General features: G+C 37.5%; 1 protein-coding gene across 6 annotated transcripts in view; it reads right to left on the bottom strand.

The window, feature by feature from the left end:
* Nucleotides 1–23,157, bottom strand: part of LOC121327768 (TGF-beta-activated kinase 1 and MAP3K7-binding protein 3-like) — a 43,648-nt gene that overhangs the window by 11,266 nt on the left and 9,225 nt on the right. For 3 of the 6 annotated variants that reach the window (XM_041271957.1, XM_041271959.1, XM_041271960.1), the window contains one exon: nt 10,173–10,366. The exons of 1 other annotated variant lie outside the window; for it this stretch is intronic. In XM_041271957.1, coding sequence (XP_041127891.1) covers nt 10,173–10,274 — 102 coding nt within the window. In that variant the 5' untranslated portion in view covers nt 10,275–10,366. Of the gene's footprint in view, nt 1–2,618; nt 2,679–10,172; nt 10,367–23,157 lie in introns of those variants that run through there. 2 more of the 6 variants (XM_041271962.1, XM_041271961.1) reach the window with 2 other exon arrangements.

Raw genomic sequence — 23,157 nt, forward strand, 5'->3', positions numbered from 1 at the left:
CTGGTATCGGTAGCCCACCCACCTCTACTCTGGACTGCTCGGTGTAAAAGCGATTCTGGCTTTAGGCTTGTGAGATCAGAGGATGCTCACATGCCCTCAGAACATCTGTGTTGTGTGGGGACTCGCTGCGGTGAGGAGAAAAAATAAACATAATTGGACATACCATATTGGACGAAATGAATTTATTTATTTTATTTTATTTTATTCTGTTAAGTACTGTGCAGCTAATGTGGTACTGTAGCTTTAACAAGGAGACCGACTCACACTGTGATGTTGCTGCTCACTGCTGGTGTTTGAATGATCTTCAGATCGGGTTAGTGAATGTTCTGCATCGTGATGGGGTCATTGGCAAGAAAACCCCACCCCGAACACAAAAACATTTCAGGTTTCTAAAAATGTTTAGAACACACACACAGTTAACTGGACGTATGGCAACGTGTGTAACAATGCATACGTAAGTAACAGAATGAAAACAATCCTGTTTGCACAATGAATAACTGTCTGTATACTGTGCACTTTGTGTAGTGGGGTAAAATGGCTGCAGACTAAAAAACTAAGTTTTCCCAGAAGGTCAGTCAAAATGACTGAAGTTAATTGTGTAACAAGACACAGGTCTGTCTTGTTAGGGCGGGGTCCTGGCTGTATAAAGCCAGCCTCGAATCCAGTTCAGAAAGAGTCTAACGGAGCTGATTGTGGAGCGAGACATTCTGTGTTTATGAAAGATTACTGTAAATATTCAAGAACTGCTGTGGGATAGGGTTGCTGTTTGTACAATTACCAACTTTCTGGACTTGTGTTTAGTTAGCACTCCTTGCTGCAGTAGGTTTTTGTTTGGTTTTGCCAGCCAACGATATGTATAACATACGCTACAACGTTTTCACTGCAACTCCTGTGTATTGCGTATTTCCTACCGTAGTTTGCCTTGGCCATAAGTCACTCTATCACTATATATATATAAAGATTAGGGCTACTGATTTTCCACGATCGCGGAATTAGGCATTGGGAACTGAATTGGCATTTTGGGAGTGGAATTCTGCTTTGAAACTGCACCTTTTAAAAAAAACAAAAACAAACAAACTATGCGAACAGTGTTACCGCTGTTCTCCTAAAAAATATTTAAAAAAACAATAGATTGCTTTGAAAACTACACTACCCAGAACCCCAGCGATGATGCTTTTACAAAATGTTTTTGTATGTTATTTGGATCATTGGATAACTAGAAAACAGGTGGTTTTTTGGGCGTTACGCCGATAGACTGCTGCGGCATCGTGCGAGCCAAGTTGTTTAATAAAGCAACTGGCTGTTTTGCGAGTTCCATTCTGTGGAATAATTTTGGAGTTGTATATACAGAAAAGTCTTTTTTTTTTTTTTTTTTTTTTAAATAACGATCAGCAATCTCCTGTTGCTTAACATGGCTTTCTACTCTAGCTACTGTAATAGAACACAAAGTGGTGAAAGTTGTAGATTCAATAATAAGTGGACCAATAAATACTTATTTTTTTTACCAACTGTACTTAACGCAAAGCCAGTGTGTTTATTGTGCAATGCATGTGTGTCAGTAGTTAGGAATACAATATAAAAAGGCATTTTGAAACCAAACAAGGAGCTTTTGGAAATACATATCCAGAGGGCATAGTAGTTAGAAGCGCTGATCTCTTCTTAACAGTTATACTATTAATATGTCACATACATTTAAAAATATTTGTAATGGTACTCCATTAAATTCTCACATTATTCTACTATCAAAGAACTATTCATATGGTAAAATGTGTAATTCGTGTTCAATATATGAACATTAAGTTAAGTAATATTTATTCTTGCTCAGATATGCAGAGTAAAATACTATGGACCGTCTACACCTAACTTTTTTCCTATCTGGCCCCCTTAAATTAAAAAAAAAAAACTAGCTGAAGAGCCCTGGTCTAACTAAGGCAACTATCTGTCTGGGGTATACGAGAAACACATGCAAACAGTTTTAGAGCAAGTACAACATAAACCAGACTGACTAACAGGAGTACATTACTGCTGGTTTTAAACTCTGTCAGCAAAGATGTTAAAACTTCTGTTAAAATATCTGTTTAGTCCAGCTCTCAGTGTTATAAAACTGGAGACTGAATACTGGTCACCAGTTGAACTTCCTGCACTGGCATAAAATCCTCTTAATGTTGAGATTTTTTGGACTTAAAACGAATGTCCACATTTTTTTCTTTAAGCCAGTCTTAAAGTACATTAACAGCCCATGCTGTGTTTTTTCAATCTTAGTTTTCTTCTATTTAATTTAGCTGTCCCTCATCTGTTGACAGTTACTAATGACAGTTTATTTATTTTCAGGTGGACTGCTGTCTTCACTCAGCAAGTTGGTGTTGTACCAGTTAGATGTTTTCATCCCCAGATATATTAAAGGAAACAAATAGGTGGAATGTCACTCACTTTTGGCAGTGGTTTTGTAACTAACAACAAATAAAATGGCAGTTTGTCATGGAATTTAGAACGTAGTGGTGCGTAGTGATTTTATTCATACACATATTCACCAATATAAAAATGACACCTTCCCTGTAAAACATAAAAAAATAAAAAAATTTAATAAAGATGTACATTTAAAATGTTTCCATGCCTACCTGCATTATAAATACTCCTTTCCCTCCCAATCACACCGAGTGTCTCGGCAGCCGGTGCATCTCCCACTGAAGTAAATAACATGCCAACAAAAAAAAAAGTATAAATTGAAACCTTTCCGATACTGAACTTTATTTTTTAACAACCGCTTTGCTTCCTACAACCATCTACAATATTTATTTCTCTCCCAATCACGTCCTGACTGTCATTTTTACTTCCTGTCCATCTCTGCTGCCGGCAAAGCTCCTGCCTCACATAACTTTTGTTTTGTTTCTTTTAGTCACGAATTGCAAAATGTTTCACAAAAAAATATCAACTGCGACTTTCGCCATATATCAGAAAATGATTACCCCTCGGGAAGGCAATATTGCCCTCAGCCTTTGGCTTCGAGCACCATAATCCCTGTCATCCAGTATTGCCTTCCCTCTGGGGCAATGACTTTCTGATATGATTCAAAGGGAAGTCCATATACACACACATACACAGCAGAACCTCACTATAACACCCTTCATTACAACAAACTTGAACCACAAATAATAATAATAATAATAATAATAATAATAATAATAATAATAATAATAATAATAAAAACACACACACTGTCAACATCCCGTCTGTACACACAGGATGCCACCTCCACTCTTTTGCCTTAATAAGAAGTGCGTGTTGTGTACTATGCTTCTGAAACAAAATTAACTATGATGCAACAAAGCTGAAAACTATATTGGATTGTTTGAAAAAAGGAGCAACACAGGCATAGCTCTGGCGTGAATATAGGTTGTCAAAAAACTCTTTTTTGGTTTGTTCTGCAACCATGCAGCAAAGCAAAATTGATTAAAAGATGGGTTGATTTTGAATAAAAGCTTGGTTTGGGATTTTAAGATTTGGTGCACTTTGAAAAGATTAATGTTAGATTGATTTTGAATAAAAGTTTTTCAGTTCAGGATTTTGGCTTTTGTACTGCGTTTTAATTCTTCAACGTATAGCATAAAGCAAAGCAGAGTACTGTATACATGAGGTGAACAGGTACATGTAATTCTACTTCTATTCACAATCTCATCTTATTAACTTACTCCAACAGTTTATTGTTCATTTTGATTGTCCTTTGGCTATAACAAACCCCTCATTATAACGAACAAAAGGCTTGGACCCCAACATGTTAGTTAGAGTGAGAGTGTACTGTATCTAGTAGAAGTTTGCCCCTAGTGGTGTACTGAGGACAATACCTCCCTCAGTGCTATGATCAATGCAGGTGAAAGAGGCAGATGAACGACACCAGGACTGTTTTGGAAGTACAGGTTTTTATTGCACACACTCAGTGTAGTTCCAAAAAGAAAACAAAAATAATAATTTTCACACAGTACAGAAGCAAAAAAAAAAAAAAAAAAAACCTTGCCATGAAAGGCTATAACTCAGGGCTTCTCAAACTCTGTCCTGGGGACCCCCTGTGGCTACTGGTTTTTATTCCAACCGAGCTCTCAGTTACTTAACTATACCCTTAACTGAACAGATATTGTGTGTAATTAGACATGTTTACTTATTTTCGGCTCGTAAACAGTTGCAGTTCAAGTTACTTATCAATATTACATCTAACTTGAAATATGCAACTGTTTACGAGTTGAAAAACAAGTAAAAAGGTCTAATTAGCTAATTCAGTTCAATTAAAAGGGCTAGTTAAATAGATTGTTCGGTTGGAATGAAAACCGGCAGCCACAGGGGGGTCCCCCAGGACAGAGTTTGAGAAGTCCTGTCTAACTAAACAGGATTTCCCTACCTAACGAGGAGGACTAATCCCTTTACCTCCAAAAACAAAAAGGTGAACACTCCGTTCAAAACAAAAGCAAAATAAAACAAGGTAACAGTGAACCAAAATTTAAGAAAATTTTTTAAATGGTTTTCAGTTTAACAGTCACCTCTCCAAAAGAGTCAGGCCCAGATAGTCAAAGCGATGCGCAATCCTCTCACAAAATTTGTGCCAAGCAAAAATTAGTGCTTTTGCACAAAAACTGATGTGTTCCAACACAGCACAAAACAGTTGCGAAGTTGGAAAACAAGTTTTTTTGCTCAATATGCAAATGTGTTTGTGCCTCACAAAACCACCTGCGTATTCAATACCAATCTTTTGAATATAATCATTATACAGATTATATGATCGCTGGGTGTTTTCCATTGTTGTAGACCTCGGACAGCTCCTGCATTTCACTTTAGTGATTGGGTGAGAGTGTTGCAGTGATGTGTGCAGAATTAAGGCTGGCTTTTTAAAAGCGTTATTTTGTGTAAAGCAAAAGTGGTTTTGAACATGGTAGTAATTGTCGGCCACTCCCGCCAGATTGCGCTATGCATGCATTATATCTGTGAATGCAAAAAGAAGTAGTTTAGAATATGGTACATTTTGCGCGCAACCTTCTGTGTGGTGCGCAAACTTCTGTGTGGTGCGCAAACGTTTCGAATATCTGGGCCTCAGTCCTCTGTCACAGGCTTCTGCCCTGTCAAACACCTATATTTTATATAAGGAGGAGAGTACTGTGTTAGATTTAGAACAGGGGTCTCCAACCCTGGTCCTGGAGAGCTACTATAGCTGCTGGTTTTTGTTTCAACAGATCCGTTACTTAATTGAACCAATTATTAGCTTAATTGGTCAAGATTAACAGGTGTTCCAGATCTTTAGCCACTGATGATGTAAAGACACCTATAAAACCTCCGGACCTCCTCTAGAGACCCCTGATTTAGAAGCTAAATAATTTAAGGCAGGGGTACTCAACCCTGGTCCTGGAGGGCTGGTGTCCCACCTGAATACCCCAAATTACTTAATTGGACCAATTAAGTGCTTATTAGAAGCTTAATTGGTCCAATTAATCAATTTAGTTTACAGCAGGAACAAAAACCAGGAGGGACAGTGACCATTCTGAAAGCATTTGTAGTCCAATTTATAGCATAAAATTAGTTTTACATTTACATCAGAGCCATTAAAAATGGGCCGCACTGCATTACAAAACTTTAAGGGCTGTTTTAAGGAAAGTACTGTTAAAGATATATTTTTAAAGTATTTTGACTTAAAACCTGCTTGAAAGGATTTATTAGTTTATTCAAATGTTTAACCTAAGTAAATCTGTCCTTTAGAAAACAAACATTCTCCTTGCCCCATGGTGAATTTACAACTGAGCAGTATTGAGGGAAATAATATCAAGCAGACCTGAGCTCAAATACGAATGTGTCACTTAATATTTTCAGAGTTTCATAAAGATTCAATCCAATGTACACCAGGATAACCTTGCTGAATGACAATTACCACTACAGCAGCATTGTTAGCTCGATATTAGAAGCAGCTTAAGCACAAATTGTATTTAACAAACAACAAAAGAAGAAATAGATCAGAGGCCAGTGGTCCAAATTAATTACACTTGAATTCAAATATAAGAGAACTGAATTATAGAAGGACATACCTTCCCAAGCTTAATCATTCACAGTTCTGTGTTGCATTTTACATTGAGTGATAATTCTTGTATTTAACCATAGAGACCCCATTTATTTGAAAAAATAAGTTATTGTTTCTGTACTTGTACCTGTGATTATTGTATACAATTGTAACTACTGCAGCATAATTGCAAATATAATTGTAATTGAAAAAATATCATTGCAATTGTAATTTCAGCAAAATTCTGCTGCAATTGTAATTCTAATTGACCCTAGGTCTGATGCCAGGATAGCATTTGTGATGTAATGTGAGATTTGGTTGAAGTTTACAAAACTATAATATGTCATACAAAACAGCATGGTGAATTTAAATAAAGATGAAATTGCAAGAATATATTGTTAATGTGAACAGTTATTTAACTGCATCCGAGAATATCCAGGATACTAACTTGAACGCTTCTTGATAGACTTATTTTTTATATTTATTCTGTTGCCAGTATATTTAAGTGGATTGCACCTGTCTGCCTTCACTGCGGAACCAATTCAGATTATCTGCACTGGATCAAGGACTGGATTGAACAGGTATGGAGACTGAACTATTCCCTCATTCCCCAAAGAGGTTTGTGGGGGAAGAAATCGAAGCTCACACAGAGACTGCTCATGTCGTTCAGATCCCCGGTGCTTCTTATACAGCGCCTTCCTTCAGAACAAATAAATACAGACAGCAGTTTTCAATACTAACATAAACACAGCCTGAAAAATATGATGCACATTACATTAAAAATAAACAATAGCCTATTTATTGTGCCGTGCTTGTTAACTATTCAGTCTTGGAGTTTGCGATGTTTTTTTTTTTTTTTTTAGCAAACTATTAGAAATTAAACAGCACGCAGGTCGCAAGAAATATCCTTCAACTGGTCAGCTTATCAAGTGCTAGTACCATGAAAAGGTGATGTGACCTATAGTACGTGGAAGACCTGAATGCTCTCTCAATGTCCAAGTAGTCTTATCAAATATGGGATCAAACTCATGCTTCTCATTTCAAATTTTGATCAGCAGTTTCCAAGATTTAGGTGTCGCATTAGTAAAATCAGCGATAGAATAGCATTGTCTTATTACATAAAAAGGAGATTTGTACTGATGGCTACACTGTGCTATACAGCTATAACCAATACACAGACAATACGTTTCACACAATGCCTTCCTAACTTGCATTTCAAAACCGCAAAGTTATTTAATTAATTCATGCAACACTGTTTATAATGAACAACAAATATTTGCCAAACTAAATAAGAGGTAATCTTATTCTTCCATTACAACAACTTCAATAAGTAACAAAGATAGACTAGAGTTGATCTAGAGAGGCTGACATTATTAAACCTGTATCTCCCCTACTGTTTGACTATGCTTCTTTTTATTGATTTCCTCATAATGGTCTAATGGAAAATGTAATAGCCAGGACCTCAGGAATTACAAATTACTTATAGTAACAATTCAAAACATACAGAGGAGTGGGCAGCAAGAAGCATTTCATAGGGAAGAATCAAACCAGGGACTAACATTACACTCCACTCTGTATAACACAGTACAGCTTGAATTATTAAAATACCACTTTAAAACAGGAATTTAAACTTTGTGAATAGGGGCTGCAGCTAAAGACAGACGGTTATGAAACTGGAGTTTATTCCCATAGAAACGAGCCAGATGTCAGTGTGTTTACACCAAATGCATCTCCTCAGGAGTTTGTCTCATTCCAGGATATCCAAACACACAAGGGAGGTAAGGGTTAGTTTTTTTTTTTTTTTTTTTTTTTAAAAAGAAACATGCAAACTTTGCTTTCAGCCAAAACTTTGCCACTTTTACAAAACAAAAGAAAGTGGCCTTTCTAAAACATTGCAGGGTGCAAAGTAGGTTTGCATACCTGGTTAGCATCAGACAATAAAGTACTGCAACCCTTCATTTACGTTATTATCATTGTAGAACAAAGCAATACAATAGCTTGCATCAATTTATAACATGGTTTAAAAGGGACCCATATGATAAACAACATTCCTTATGTTACGTAGGCAGTGGTGTAAAGGGATTATTCCTTTTATTTCCTAGCAACAGACAGCACGTCCTCTTTCTTGAATGTCTAGACAAGGTATATATCTAGGCCTGGTGCTGATCCTCTGGCAAATAAAACCACTTATAGTGATTTTTTTATGACCATACCTAGACAATAATTAAACACTTACATCATGTCTCAAATGTACATGAAGTGCAGATGATTTTTTTCTACTTCCAATACACACAGCTGGCAAGTTCAAACTTATAAAATCAATCTCAACTATCGAAGATGACACAATTTAATTATATATAACAATAAAAACTGAGCCAACTTTCACAACCAGTAAACCATAGAATTGGCAATGACAGAACGTTGTAAGCAAGCGCCAATTGTCAGGCCTACCAAACGATATACAGTGCCTACAGAAAGTCTATACCCCCTTGAACTTTTTTCACATTTTGTTGTGTCAGTGCCTCAGAGTTTCATGCATTCTCTGCTTTCTTGCAGAGGAGAGCAGGTTTTCCTCAAGGACTTCTCTTGTACTTTGCTCCATTAATTTTCCCTTTTATACCGACAAGTTCCCCAGTCCCTGCCGATGAGAAACATCCCCATAACATGATGCTGCCACCACCATGCTTCACAGTAGGGACGGTGTTCTTTGGGTGATGCACGGTGTTGGGCTTGTGCCAAACATAACGCTTTGCATTTAGGCCAAAAAGTTCCATTTTAGTTTCGTTAGACCACAAAACTTTTTGTCACATGGCTACAGAATCTCCTGAGTGTTTTTATTGCATACTTCAAAACAGGATTCAAGGTAGGCTTTCTTGAGTAATGGCTCCAAGGGATATTCAAGGCCTTTGATATTTTTTTAGTACCCATCCCCTGATCTGTGCCTTTCAACTTTGTCCCAGAATTCTTTTGAAATTGCCTTGGTGCTCATGGTTAAGTCTTTGCTTTGAAATGCACTACCTAGCAAAGGGAACCTACAGGAACAGCTGAATTTATCCTGAAATCATGTGAATCACTACAAATTTAACACAGGTGGAGGCCACTTAACTTGGTGTGTTATTTTGAAGATGATTGGTTACACCTGAGCTAATTTAGGATTGCTATAGAAGGGAGGGGTGGACACTTATCCAACCAAGCTATCAGTTTTTATTTTTAATTAATTTTCTGCAAATTCTAGAACATTTTTTTCACTTGGAAGTTGTGGGGTAGGATGTGTAGATACAAAAAAAAAAAAAAAAAAAAAAAAAATTTAACGCATTTTAATTCCAGGCTATAAGGCAACAAAAGGTGAACATTTTGAAAGGGGGTGTAGACTTTCTATAGGGACTGTAGAGCACATTTATAACATATAATAGTACTAAGAGTTTGATTAGGATTGGTAGAATTCAGTTGTCTAATACATTTTTAAAAACCAATACATTTTTTCAAACAAGAATTGCAAAAGACCAAACCACGCTTCAGAAAATGCTTTTCTATTTATTTATTTATTTACTTACATCTACAAACAGCGAAATTTCAATTCACTGGTAAGCAGAGACAAACTATTTGACTACTTATTCCAAGTGCCTGTGCCATTTAATAATTAAACAAATAAATAAATAAATCACACCCAGCTGTAAATGGATAAGAACATTTTGGGAACATGATTGATTGATGTATAAATATTACTAGGGAATTTGGGCTTCCACTCCTTGCTCATTAAAATAATTTTAGTATTTTTTTGCATATTTTTTTACTCCTCTGACACCATTTTCTTGCAAGATGTTATAAAAAGCGTGTTCAAGGGAATTTAAGGTTTGGCTTGCGCTGTTGAAGCACTTTAGGATTAGCTGTAGTCCTCTTTTTAAATGCAACTAAAACTACCATTATTTTTTTCAGATAAAATGTTATATTTTACCACATTTTGTCCAAAAAGAGAACCATTACTGAAAAATGTAATCAGATTATAGTAATGCATTACTTGTAACGTGCTACTTCTCAACACTGCCCACCAGTAGAGGTTTTTGTATTGTTTGGTAGGCCCTATTGTGTGGTCCCCTTCGGTAAGCAAGGCATTTCTGAGGTGCGCTCTTGTGGTTAGTACCTGGAGCATGCACTGAGACACCACTCCCTCAGGGATCTCGGGGAAGCGATGTTTGAGGTCATGCAGGATCTGGATGTCTAGCTGTTGGCTGCCCTGCGCCATTCCAGGACCACTGGTTCTTTCGGAGCACTTACAGGGGGTGGGAGTCAATGGGCCTGCCAACGGCTACAGTCCTCCGACCTTTCTTGCATTTTCTAAAACAAGAGAGGAGAGAGAAAACGGTTAAACCTAAAAATTCAGCCATCAATCATAACAGCCAAGAAGATAAGCTTGACAGTGTCCTTCAAGGTTCTTTACAGACCTTAACATTGGTTGCTGGAAGCAAAATAATTGCACATCCATTTGTTTATATTGCTGTAAAGTATGTTAATAGGGCAAGCAACATGTTGCTTAGAACGGGGAAAAATCTGAAGCCTTTGAAGGGGTGGGGACAATTTCCCTCCCCAGGTGAAATGACCAAAGATGATGACCTGGAAGCAAGGCTTACCCTGCAAGTAGAGTTTTTATTAACCTGTTATACTACCTGAGATTTCATGTTTTTAAATCAACAATGCAGATTTAATACCTATATTGTGAATGGAAGTGCATCTCTGGGAAGATTTATGGAATTGTTTTGTTGGCTACACCCTGTTTAGACTGTATTTGAAATGGACCAAACTTCTATGACACCATGTTGTTTTTTCAGGTAACACTTCTTCTCACAATGCACAAATATGAATGAAGACATGCCATGACATTTGACACTGGCAAGTGTCTGGAAATATATTTTGTGGTCTGGCATAAGAACACTCTATCATTCAATGCATTTCACTTTGAGAACACTCTTCAAATTTGGTTCAATGACCGACATGGACTTAGTTGGAAACAGATTTATACTTAAATATACATTTATTTCAGCTTTAATGAATTAATAAAAGAAGAAGAGAAAGACAACTCAATGTTTACAATGTGACACATGCCTAATTCATAGCTGAGGAGCTAGCAGTGGGTAAGCTGAAAGTTATAATCTTCTTAAGCAAACATGCCCTCTATTAACATTATAAAAGCAAGGCTAAACATTCTTCTGAATTCAGATGAGGAAGCTCCTTTACTGTTTATTTAAACTATTAAACTAGATGAATTCTCACTAGGGTGTGAGTACAGAACTCACACTACAGTAAAAAATACAGCCTAGATAGAGATTTCCCTACACAGTAACTGCTGTAGTTGACTCTGCATTCAAATGATTTAATTCCTATTTCCATTCTCTTTTAATCAATTCCAACACACTATTTATCAAAAGTTGCAAGTAGCAGTTGAACGATCACAATTATGTCTCAAATATCAATCCCTTCAAAAGGAACTGGAAATTTAAAAACAGGAATCGACCCTTAACCCTGGAAGTTATACTGGGAGGAAGAAACAAGTGCATTTTTTTTATTGTGCTTTTCTTTCCTAAAAGCACACTACTCCCTTTTTCCTTTAAATAATTGACTTGATAGGAAAACCACCTCTTGGGATGGGAACAGTTAATTGAGGAACAGCCTTACTTTAAGCTTTAATAAAAATGGTATTAGTCAAACAATTGATATTTCTAGTATGGTATTATGCAGCTCACATTTTCTGCATGCAACTGATAAGCAAAGCTATACATCTGCCATTTAAGTTTACTTATTTTTGATGCATTAATATAGCAGGGATGTGCGTGACAAATATTTTGACTATCGATAATTCCACAGCTGTTGAGGTTGACTAATCGAATAGTTGCTCCCCCCCCCGCCCGCCGACTCCCATTCAAAATGAGACGTACATTAAATGCGAAATAATGCAATCTGACAATTATTGCAATTGCAATAAATTCTGAACTTTATTTTAAAGTACTTGGCTAACACAACAACTTTAACAACATTGTTAAATAAACATTAGGCTATGTAAAAAAATACCTTCCTATTAGGAAACATATGGAAATGCCATAATGGCAGCGGCAATAACATAAGCATACCTGTCAACTCTCATGCAGCTCGTGCGAGACACTCGTATTTTGCATTAATTATAATTTCAAATTAACTCTAAAGGTTGTGACAATTAAAAAAAAAAAAAAGTAACGCTTGCTTATAAAATATGGGCATATCCAATAAATTACGGCAGAGTTGACATGTGTGCATAAGAACTGAATATTTTGGAATTACAGCTGTAACCTGACCGACAAGCATTTCTCTTTAATTTTATTCAATTATTAATTTAGTTTTCATGCAATAATAGTTTAGCAATGTGAGCTGCGAGGCAAATGCTTTAACATTAGCATCCTTGTGGCAATGTTTTCCAGCCACAACAGCGAAATACAAAATGCATTAGACTATCTAGCTAACTTTAGGAATAATTAGGCTATCAATGCCCATTATTATTATTATTATTATTATTATTATCATCATGTTCACTTATTCTTATTTAAAAAAATCAGCATGTCCACATGGTCCGGGAGAAGACGAGTGCGCAGTCTGCTGACTATCAGGCCCGCAGCTGAGAAAACTCTCTCAGCTGGTACAGAAGTTGCTGGGATGCACAGGTATAATTTCCTGTACCTGCTTTCATTCACCTTCCACCATGCCAGAAGGTCTTCATAGGGAGGAATGCACTCATCTTGTGTGTACTTTTCCAGTTCCGTTTGCAGAGAGGTTGTGGCGTCTCTGTAGTACTCAACTCCGAATAAAGTAGCCACAGCAGAATCCTTGTCAGAGCGTTGTTGATTTGCAGGTGGTCCACTTGCCTCTGAGGTACCTGGTTCCTTTTCTGCGATATCAGTGTTCTCCAGGAGACTTGAAAGTAATTCCCCAACTTTATCTTTGACTGCATTCCTGACCGCATCCTCTGTAAACTTCAGGTGTGTCTGTGGTCTGGAAATGAAGCGATAAGCACCACCTTCTGTGCTGTTTCTGTGTCTTCGGGTGCCAAACGATGCTTAAGTGACTCGGGGACAGTTGTTTTAAACTGTGAGACTTTTGTGGACTCTCCTGTGGTAGAAATCAGATGCTTAGACAGCAGAGTGGACGTGACAGGGTACATCATTGAAATCGATACCTCCGACTCACCGCACAAAGCAGTTGTAGCACATTTCAAGGAGCGTAACACTGGGAGTAGCTCCTCGATAACGTCCCAACTGTCATCAGCCAGGTCAAGTGTGCGGGCATCTGAAAGGTTTGTTTACACCCTGTCAGACAGGACTGCGACAACTGCCCACCTCTGTTCCTGTAAGCGCTCAAACATGGCATAGATTGAATTCCATCGGGTCCGACAATACTGCACCAGTCGGTGCTCAGGCAGAGTTTGCTGTTTTTGTTTCAACTTCAGAGCCTGAGTAGCTATTGCACTGTGATGAAAATGCGACACAAGACGGCTGGACACAGACTACATTACGTATGGCACCAAGTTTAAAACCATCGTTGACAGTGAGCTGCAGAGTGTGTGCAAAGCACAAATTCAAGTCCCATTCAACAAACTCCGAGTTTACTAAGATGATGTTGCTGGCATTGTCGTGAACACTGGCAGTGATTTTCCCCCATAAACCCCAATGGTTTACAGAGGTGTTCAACACATTTGCGAGATTCTCTGCTGTATGCCTCTCTGGCATGGCGCGAGTCTGTAGAACTATGCTTTTCATTTCCCAATCCTCTATGAAATGACAGGTTATCGTCACGTACGACTCGGTAGTCAGTGCAGTCCACGCATCTGTAGTAATCACCACCTTCTCAGCCTTTGACAAGTTTCTGCGGAAAGAAGCTGCTGAATCCACATGCATTTTTTTGAGTCGAGTGGTAATTGTTTTTCGTGCAAGGACTGTGTATTCAGGTTCCACAAATTTCATCAACTCCCAAAATCCCTCACCTTCAACAAAACTTATGGGAAGCATGTCCTTTGCCACCATATTAGCAATAAGGGCTGATGTTTTTTCAGCACGTACGTTGTCACACTGATGAGGCCTCACCGCAAAGGATGCAATGGCGGTTTGTTGTGGTCCTCTTTCCTTTTCTGTCGTTGCTAGCGTCGCAGAAGGGTGTTTGGCTTTTAGGTGGGTTAACATACCAGTTGTAGATTTGTGGTAATTTAATTGCACTGCACATATTTTACACTTAACAGTGTTTTCATTAACTCTGTCAAAGTATTTCCATGGAGAACTTTTCTGTGAGGAAGCCTTCGTTAGCCGAGATACGTTCTAGTTTAGCCAATCACAGACAAGAATTAACAAATCCCACCCTCCAGTCAATCTTCACTACCGCTACATAGAGAGCCAATCAGCTGTACAGGCTTTAACCCTTTGCGGACGTAAAGCACGGGTCAGTCGTTTTCTCTGTTAAAAGCTGAAAAAACCTTTCGCTGGCCGAATGAAACCGAAAAAAGGGCGTTTCTCAGTGATAAAACGAGTGATCAGGAGAGGATTTATCAGTACGCACGTCTATAAAGAGATACGTGAAAAATACAGCGAACAAGGGGTGGGACTTGGCTGTAGATACAGTACTGAGTTTTTTTGCGATTCAATGCCTTTTGAACCGGTTTTACTCTGAAAAAAATATTTTAAAACAGCGCATGTAAAATAAACAGTGCATTTGAAAATAAATTGGACCTGACGTGCATAAATGGACGCAAAAGGTTAAAATAAAAAAAAATATAATTTTTTTTAAACTTTCGAATGTTGGATTCACTTCGAATGTTCAACTATTCGGTCTCACCCCAATAATATAGTGGAGTAGATTTACATATATAAAAAAAAAATACATCCCATTCAAAATGACTTTAAGACATCTGTTTGATGTGATTTTTTAATTAAATCAATATTTAAATATGGCTAAGCTGGAAAAACTTGCCATTTCAGGTCTCTACGTTTAGATTTTTAACTACCGGCCCCTCTGGCCAATGAGCTAGTGTTTTGACTGGCCCAGATGCAATTTTATCTGGCCCAATATATTTATATATTTTTTCATGATGGTTTTTATTTTCAGTATGTTTCTAAACTCTGTATGGTAACCAAAGAGAGCCAACGCCTCAAAAGAAAGTGGCTAAACAAAGCCTTTCAATATATGTTACTTCAGCCATTTAACATGCACACATTTGCGTGCTTGTCAGAGAATGAAAATACTGTATTCAAGATTTGAAAATGTATGTGCACAAATGATACTCACTTTTTCACAAGCAAACCCACAACCAAGCTGTTACCAACCATACAGTCACAGCAACGCTAACACTGAATTATAATAATCCTAATTAGGAGTGGGTCAGTGTAGTCAAATACACGAAAAGAAAAAAAGTATTCAATAACATATTACATATTCGAGTACACAAAAAAAAGCCTTATACATTAGCTACTTGTAGAAATGCGTCTTTTTTTTAATGCTGATGCTTAAGAAGTTTTATGCCAGTCTTTAACCCGTTGTTATTTGCATATTAAAACGTAAGGACCCTAATTAATTATGCAATGCTTGCAATAGCAACATTCTACAGCAATCTTATTCTATTTGAAATTGTTGCCAACTGTTGCTGCAGAAGAAATGGCTTGCAATTTCTTCTGCAGCTGTTACTAGCCATTCACGAAACAACTTCCAGGAGCATGGCAGCGATGAACCTTGAATGTGTGAACTGAAAGAATGTATATAGCAAGTGCTAAAAGTAGTAATCCAAACTTGGGTAACATTGAAATTAGAAAGGTAATTTAACGTTAAAGACAACCTAAATGTTAAGCAGAACTACGCAGTGACTAATAAGTAAAGGCGAGATACTTGCAGTTGGAAAGGAGGTTTTTTTTTTTTTTTTTGTTATTTACGGTTGACTTTCTGTGAATTGATGGAGTAACGTCAACATTTGCACCGACCACTAAAAGTACAACCAGGTATCCTTGTTCTGAATTACTTACAGGTAATTGAATAAACAAAAGTAACTTGACTAAGATGTCAGTACTTGACGGCTAGTTGTAATTAGTAATGTTAAACTATGGTAATGTTGGGAATGTATTTTCCATTGTTTTGGCCAGGTTACAATATTTACACTGTTAAGATTAACTTCTGTTTAATTCTAACAAATAATATTTAGATGTAGAATATTTAGGTTGTTATATGACAGGTGTTATTTTATTCTGAACACACTACAGCAAAAAATTATTTTGACATAATACTATGCTACTGTTGCTTTAATTGGAAAAAATCCGCTGTGACATATTTTAATTCACTAAACAAAAGGAAAAAATTGTGCTTAAGAAAATATGGTATTGAACGAAGACTTGAACATTGCTTGTACACTTTGTGAACCCGGCTACATTTTACCTGCTTGATGAACTTGATAACCCCGAAATGGCTGCACCGGTTTTGCAATCCCACATTCCTCGCCAACCGCAATAACATTGACTAGGTTCCATTTAAAATCACAGTACAGTCTGCACAACAAAAACATGGAACAATATTTGTGTAACAATACCAGATTTTTTTTCTTTTTTTTTTTTTTTTAACACCAACCTTAACTGCATGCCCTAGGGTTTATCCTATTTTTACACATTCTTTATGATGACACATGTGCCTGTACACATTGTTGTGCTCATAATTAAAATAAAGGAACACGAAGTACAGCAAGTGTCCTTTCTGAATAGATCACCAAACACATCTGAAATGTCACCCAAGCTGGATCTGAAAAGAATTACCAGTCTTTCGATTATTTAACATTCATTTGTAAAGGAGGCTTCCATATTGTTTACTAGTATACCCCAAGAGCATATGAGACTTGAACATAAAGGTGGTGCATCCCACTAGTACCATACATTGGATTACAGTACATCCGCCTCAGCACTACGGTGACATTGAAAGTCAAGCCTTCTGACAATGAAGGGATAAATAAAGTCAGAGAAGCATTCGAATTCTGCACAGCGACACTCACTTCAGGAGAAATTTCCCCTTTGTATGCCTAAAATTACGCTTTTGATGTCCACACAAACTTGTTAAACTCCTGCAACATACTGTAGGTCATTCCAATGTGGCTTTATTATTAAAGCAGCAAATACTGTAGTGGGGTCTTTGTCAAATCTTTGACAAGTGAAATTGGAGTTATTTGCTTTTTCTTGTACCGTACTTCAAACAGGGAACAATCACTTTCCTCCCTGGAAATACCTTGACAATATATAAAAGACGTCTTAAGAAATTTCACATCAAAAGATAGTGAAGTTAAACCAAGTATAGCAAATTGTGAACACTGGAGGTCAGTTAAGCCTCAAAATAGTAAAATCGATTAATTGGGCACACAAGATAATCTCACGAATAAATATTGATTGAAATACCGCCCACATATTTTCGTTCCATTCCTCCCCCCCACCCCAACGTGATTATTTTAATACCATTGCAGTTAAGTAAAAGCTTGTGCACAACAATTGAATGCGAGGGGTAATTATGCCTTGGTAGCATCAGGAGAAAAAAAAACACACACCATTTGCAACAAGCCTAAAGCATGTTTAACATACTACAGGGGTGTTACTAAAATATTTATTCAAAACATATTACAGTACTTTGGAATGCAATCTATATAAACTAGATACAAGTTTATGAAAACTGTCGTTTTATTCAGTGACAGCTGCAGCATCACGCATTGCATCTTGTTAATACTGTACTACCTAACCTTCACTATCTGTGAAATATACAATGCGGAAATCCTTGCTTAAATCATCATCATATTAATACTACAAATAAATTGATTTACTTATCTTAATTGGTATACTTGCTATAGGTCAAGCAGAACATTACTCTAAAATTGCGTGGTTTTTTTTTTTTTTTTTTTTTTTTTTAAATGTTATTGAATATCACTATATAACAGTTTATTTTGAAACTTCAAAGAAGCGCAAATAATATAGCAATTTTTCTTCAATGTGCACAATATATTTACAGGCTGTTTGCCAGGAATACAAGCCTATTGTCCTGCTCTGGATTCAATACACAGAGGGCATGTACTTACAAAGCATTTAAAAAACTGATTTGCTGATAGGATGGGGCCAGCAAATCAAATGCGAGCCTTCAACATGCCGATTGCACATAGATGCTGCTCTCTTGACAGATGTGGCATATTGGTGCATTTCTGTGATTTTCTTTATTGCTTTTATTCAAGCTTGCAATTCAACAGCTGAAATACTCCAATCAACTGTCTCACTAATTAAGTGATTAAGTGCACATGCTTCAGTCACTCAAGCATGTCATGGTCAAGTGATTAAAAAAACAAAAGTATTTCATCAATGTCCATCATTTATATACCCTTTTTTTCCCCGAAAATAAATGTCATAATAGTGAGAAGTTTCTTTTGAGGCTCAGTATATTTATTGTATGACGCGCTGTTATTATTTTACTATGCTGTGAAGTGCTTTGAGATTGACTGATCTTGCTTGAATAAGGATTAACCCTTAGCGGTCCATTTATTCAGTGCTTGTCAGGCACGTCAGGTCCAATTTATTTTCACATGCAGAGTAAAACAGGTTTAAAAGGCCCTGCATAGCAAAAAGACATCAGTATTGCATCTCCAGCCAAGCCCTTGTTTGCTGTATTTTTCACATACCTCTTTATAGACGTGCATACTGATAAATCCTCTCCTGATCACTCGTTATCACCAAACTCCTCAATAATGCGATCCAAGTCATTATTTTACTAATATAACATCTCAAAAAGCTCAGCAAATGTACGTGACATTCTTCGAGTGCTGGATGCAGAAGCTGCTACCCTCCTTTGTTTTTTGTCTGTGCTATCTCTGTAGTGCATGTGCTATGTGTATTGCTCAAATACACCCCCCCTTTTTTTTTAAATTCATTCCGCTCCCATCGGTCTCACTCGGCCATTGAAAGGTTTTCTCAGCTTTTCCGGAGAAAAAAAAACAAACTAGAGACCTGTGCTTGACGTCTTTTTGTCGGACTAGAAAGGGAAAATTGTAATGTCGGACCGCAAGGGGTTAAAGAATCTCATTGACCAAAATAAACAGGGATGAGTCCCTGTGAGGTGCACTCTCATTACTGCTTTGTTATGTCTGTAAATTTACAATAAAATATAATCCATGAGCAAAAATGGAGTGAAGGATGGATAAAAACTTCAGATTAATATTTTTTGTTCTGAATTTGATCAGTCTTGCCTCCTCGCTTTGCCTCCCACTGGTCCACAATGTTGTAGTCCTGCTTTCTACCATCGCAACGCTCTTTGGCCAACTCCAGCAAGAACAGCATGTGAGTGTAGATTAGCATGTGCAGTGTACTAAGAGACAGGGAATGGGGAATGCGAGGGAATTACTTAGAACAGACTGCAAGTTCCTAGGGATGAGTGGAAATGATGGGAGACCAGTATTAAGTGCTCAGCAAAGTATAAAAGGGGAAGAGGAGTGGGATGGGGTTAAATACAGAGAGAGGAATGTATGTTTGGCCTGGCAGTTATGACAGCAGGGGGCAAAATGTGGTGGGCAATATTAACTGTGGCCATTTTTTGTCAGGTATGGCACCCAGCAAATATCTCCAATAGTGGGACAGCTGTTAATTCTGCAAGCTGCTGCTGTACAGAGACCTGTCCTGGGGAGATAGTAAGACAACTTGTTTTACTGTGCTTTAAAAAAAAATAATAATAATAATAATAATAATAATTATTATCAGTTAACTGAAAAGTGAAATTTAAGAAAATGAGCACAATCAAAAAAGCTAAACTTCAGACACTGTCCAATCCTCCTGGAAGGATCTACCACAGAGACATTTGGAACGATTCACCATAAAGGGAAAATGTTGTATGTTACTTGTAATGAAAGTGTTGTTTATCAAACCTCAAGTGTAAAACGCCATTTCAACACCAACCACAAAAAAAAGAATTCATTGAAACGGCATTGAGGAAGTATCTCATTGCATTGCAAAGCACGGCAAGCCCTTATATCAAGACATCAAAAGTGCCACGCTTGCTAGTGCTGATTCTTTATTTCATGAATTCCCCAACAAACATAAAATTGTGCAGTACATCAAAACAAAAAGTTACAGTTTGGCCGCCCCAAATTAACCATTGGCACTTAGTGTTATAAGGTACGGTGCTAAAAACACATTCAGTTTTTATTTCTAAGTACAGTAGCTCCCCAGTTCTCTAAAGAGAAACAGTATGCAGCTATTTTGAAACAATTTCCTTAAAAGCAGTCACTCCTCGGTCTCCTGACTCCAGACTATCAGCTGGCAGGCGGTGTCTGTGATGAATGAATCACCATGCCTGTGCTGCTACATAATTGTGCTGTGGGGAGACCAACATGCAAAATAATTCACACTCGCTGCACCTGAAATAAAATACACCTAAATCATAGTTAACAGCTTGCGTGAACTAGAACAGCTAGCACTTTCTTGTGCCAGATAGAAATCTTAATCTTTGTTTGAAACTCACTGAATCTGCAGCTTATCTAAAACAGCTTAGAGACACTGTTTTATCTGCTTTAGCCATCCCTATCTGAAGCATTTAAATTTTCTTAGAACTTTGTCACGTAAGCATCAAAAATTAAGAACGCTGCTGTAGGAAATGGTGCTTCTGACTGAAATCCCATCAAGGAATTAGCCTGAAGGAAGTGGGAGGGATTGTGTTGTGGAGTTTTACACGTTTGTAGTCTGTAAAGATTGCTCCAAGTTGAATGTAGTTTAGACTCTAACTTTTCGAAAACAAAACAGTATATTTGAAACAAGGGAGCAATTCCACCCTATTAACACAGCAGTGTGTTATACACTGAAAACAGCATACGCACTTAACTGTGGATTTCATTTATTTACCCTGGTGTGTAACATTATCCAAGGCGTTTTTAGTTGGCTTGCTTGCACATGTCACTAAATAACCAGCTATGCACTCTCGCATGTGGGAAAGTACATGTGGGTTCAGGGCCATGTGAGATCCTGGAAAACGTTTTACTAGTGGATGCTATTATTATCTACTACGGTTTCAAGGTCTTTTTGTCCCATGTATTGCAGCTTTAGTTTCAAACAGAACCTTTGTTTATTTTATGCTCATTATACAAGGATGAGCTAGGCTAACATTAAAATTATTTGTGAAAAAGTCATTTTTGGAAAACATCAAGTTCAGACAGGGATTTCAATAAATCAAACATTTTGGCACAACTCCCAATGAAAAAATCCCCACAACCTGTTGGAATATTATGGTCCCCTGAAAACAAATGAATCCCTGTATGTAACACACACACACACCTTGCTGTTCATTACACTTAACCCAGAGCATGTTCCCATTGAGGGTCCATGCCTTTTTTTTTTTTCACATTAAAGTTTTTACTTTTTTTGTTTTAAAACAATAAATCAAACACTTCTTTCTGTATAACATAACAAAAAAGACATAGCAATAAAATCCTTAAAAGCAAAATTCCATAAAGATCAAAAGGAAAACCAACCATTCTAGCAACCGGGCATCCCTCACTGCTCTAAATATTAAAGGAGACCAAATGCTCCAGAACCATAAAGCATTCAAATATTCAACATTTGTGACAAAGCCATTTTTTCTGCTTTAATACATATTATGTTTAATTGTGAAATATCTTGAAATTGTTGCGTTTTTCTTTTAACACTTGTCTTTTTATAAGCAGCATTACCAGCTAGAGTGGCTCTTCAGACGTTTTCAAAGATGACAGGTAAGTAAACTCCAATGTATAACTATTAATGAATTTATGTACATAAGTAGTGTGGTACAGATACTACAGAAATACCTATTTTTCACCAGCAAAATACAGCCCTAGCTATTAGATTTTTTAACAGTTTCTTATGCATGGGAAGTAGTCAGCAAGAAAGCCTAAAAACGGATTTTAGCAAAACAGGCAACCGTAAATAGGAGGTCAAGTGAAAGGGGCGCAATTCAATATAGTGCTCAGTCCGCTCCGACCCAAGTCATACCCTGGTCAATGTTTTCCCGATCTCCACTGCAGGAATTGTAACGTATGATCCCACCAGCATTCTGAAGCTTGAACACACAACGCAGCTGTATGACCAGCATGTTTAAAAAAAACAAAATAAATAATCCGCGGTGGGGCAGCCCATGTCAGACGCGTGACTCGGGGACGCAGACAACTGAAAACCTGAGAGTCCCAACAAACCATATAAAAGACTATAGTCGGATAGTCACGTGCCCAAGAGCCTTGCTAACCCAAGCCTCATGGACATACAAGTGTAATCAGGGACACAAAGAACACACTCACTGTGTAGCTGCAGCAGGACAGGCCACTACAAGCTGAATTAGTCACACTGAGGTTCTAGACATACTCTACAGACTAGCTAATAAATTCAGCACAGAAGCTTTACCCGTTTATGCAACGGTAGTGGCATCTGTTAAACTTGGCAAGTTTGACCTCACCTTATTTAGGCAACTTGCAATAGATAACTCCCATGTCTATTTTATAAGAGACAATGAAGTATTGCAGGAGCAAGACTACCCAGGTGAATAACACTTCTCTACAAAGCTTGGCAGTATGTAATAGGATACTACAGGATTATTGCAAGGTGTAACCTGTTCTATCAAAATCACCCACATGATACAGCAATGTTAACAGAACCGCAAGCCTTCCTCACACTCCCTCTGGGGGGCTTGAACTGTTAACTGCAAGGGGAGTCAACCTGAGAACATGATTTGAACCCTTTTTATACTACACTACCTCTGATGTTAACTGCAAAAATAAACCCCCAGTCACTTATGCACAAGTACTTGCCTGCAAAGCAGCCTGCGACAGCCATTTGCTGTAACCTAAATGTTACCAAAAGTTATTTCAAGAGAAGCCTGTGCTGTGGCAGTGTTTAAACGCGATTCTTATACATGTTTTTACAGTTTGTGATAAATTTCACTTAATTGCTTTTCAGTAAACTTAGATAAACACAGTACCTTGAAACAGCACATCTACAGTATGAGCGGTTGTGCCCGGTTTTCTACACGTGCTGCATCACCTGACACAAAGAATGCAACCCAATGGACTCATACCAGGAACCTTATTGTTCTGCAATTCAGTCTCT

The sequence above is a fragment of the Polyodon spathula genome, chromosome 15 (genome assembly GCF_017654505.1).
Source record: "Polyodon spathula isolate WHYD16114869_AA chromosome 15, ASM1765450v1, whole genome shotgun sequence".
Lineage (NCBI taxonomy): Eukaryota > Metazoa > Chordata > Actinopteri > Acipenseriformes > Polyodontidae > Polyodon > Polyodon spathula.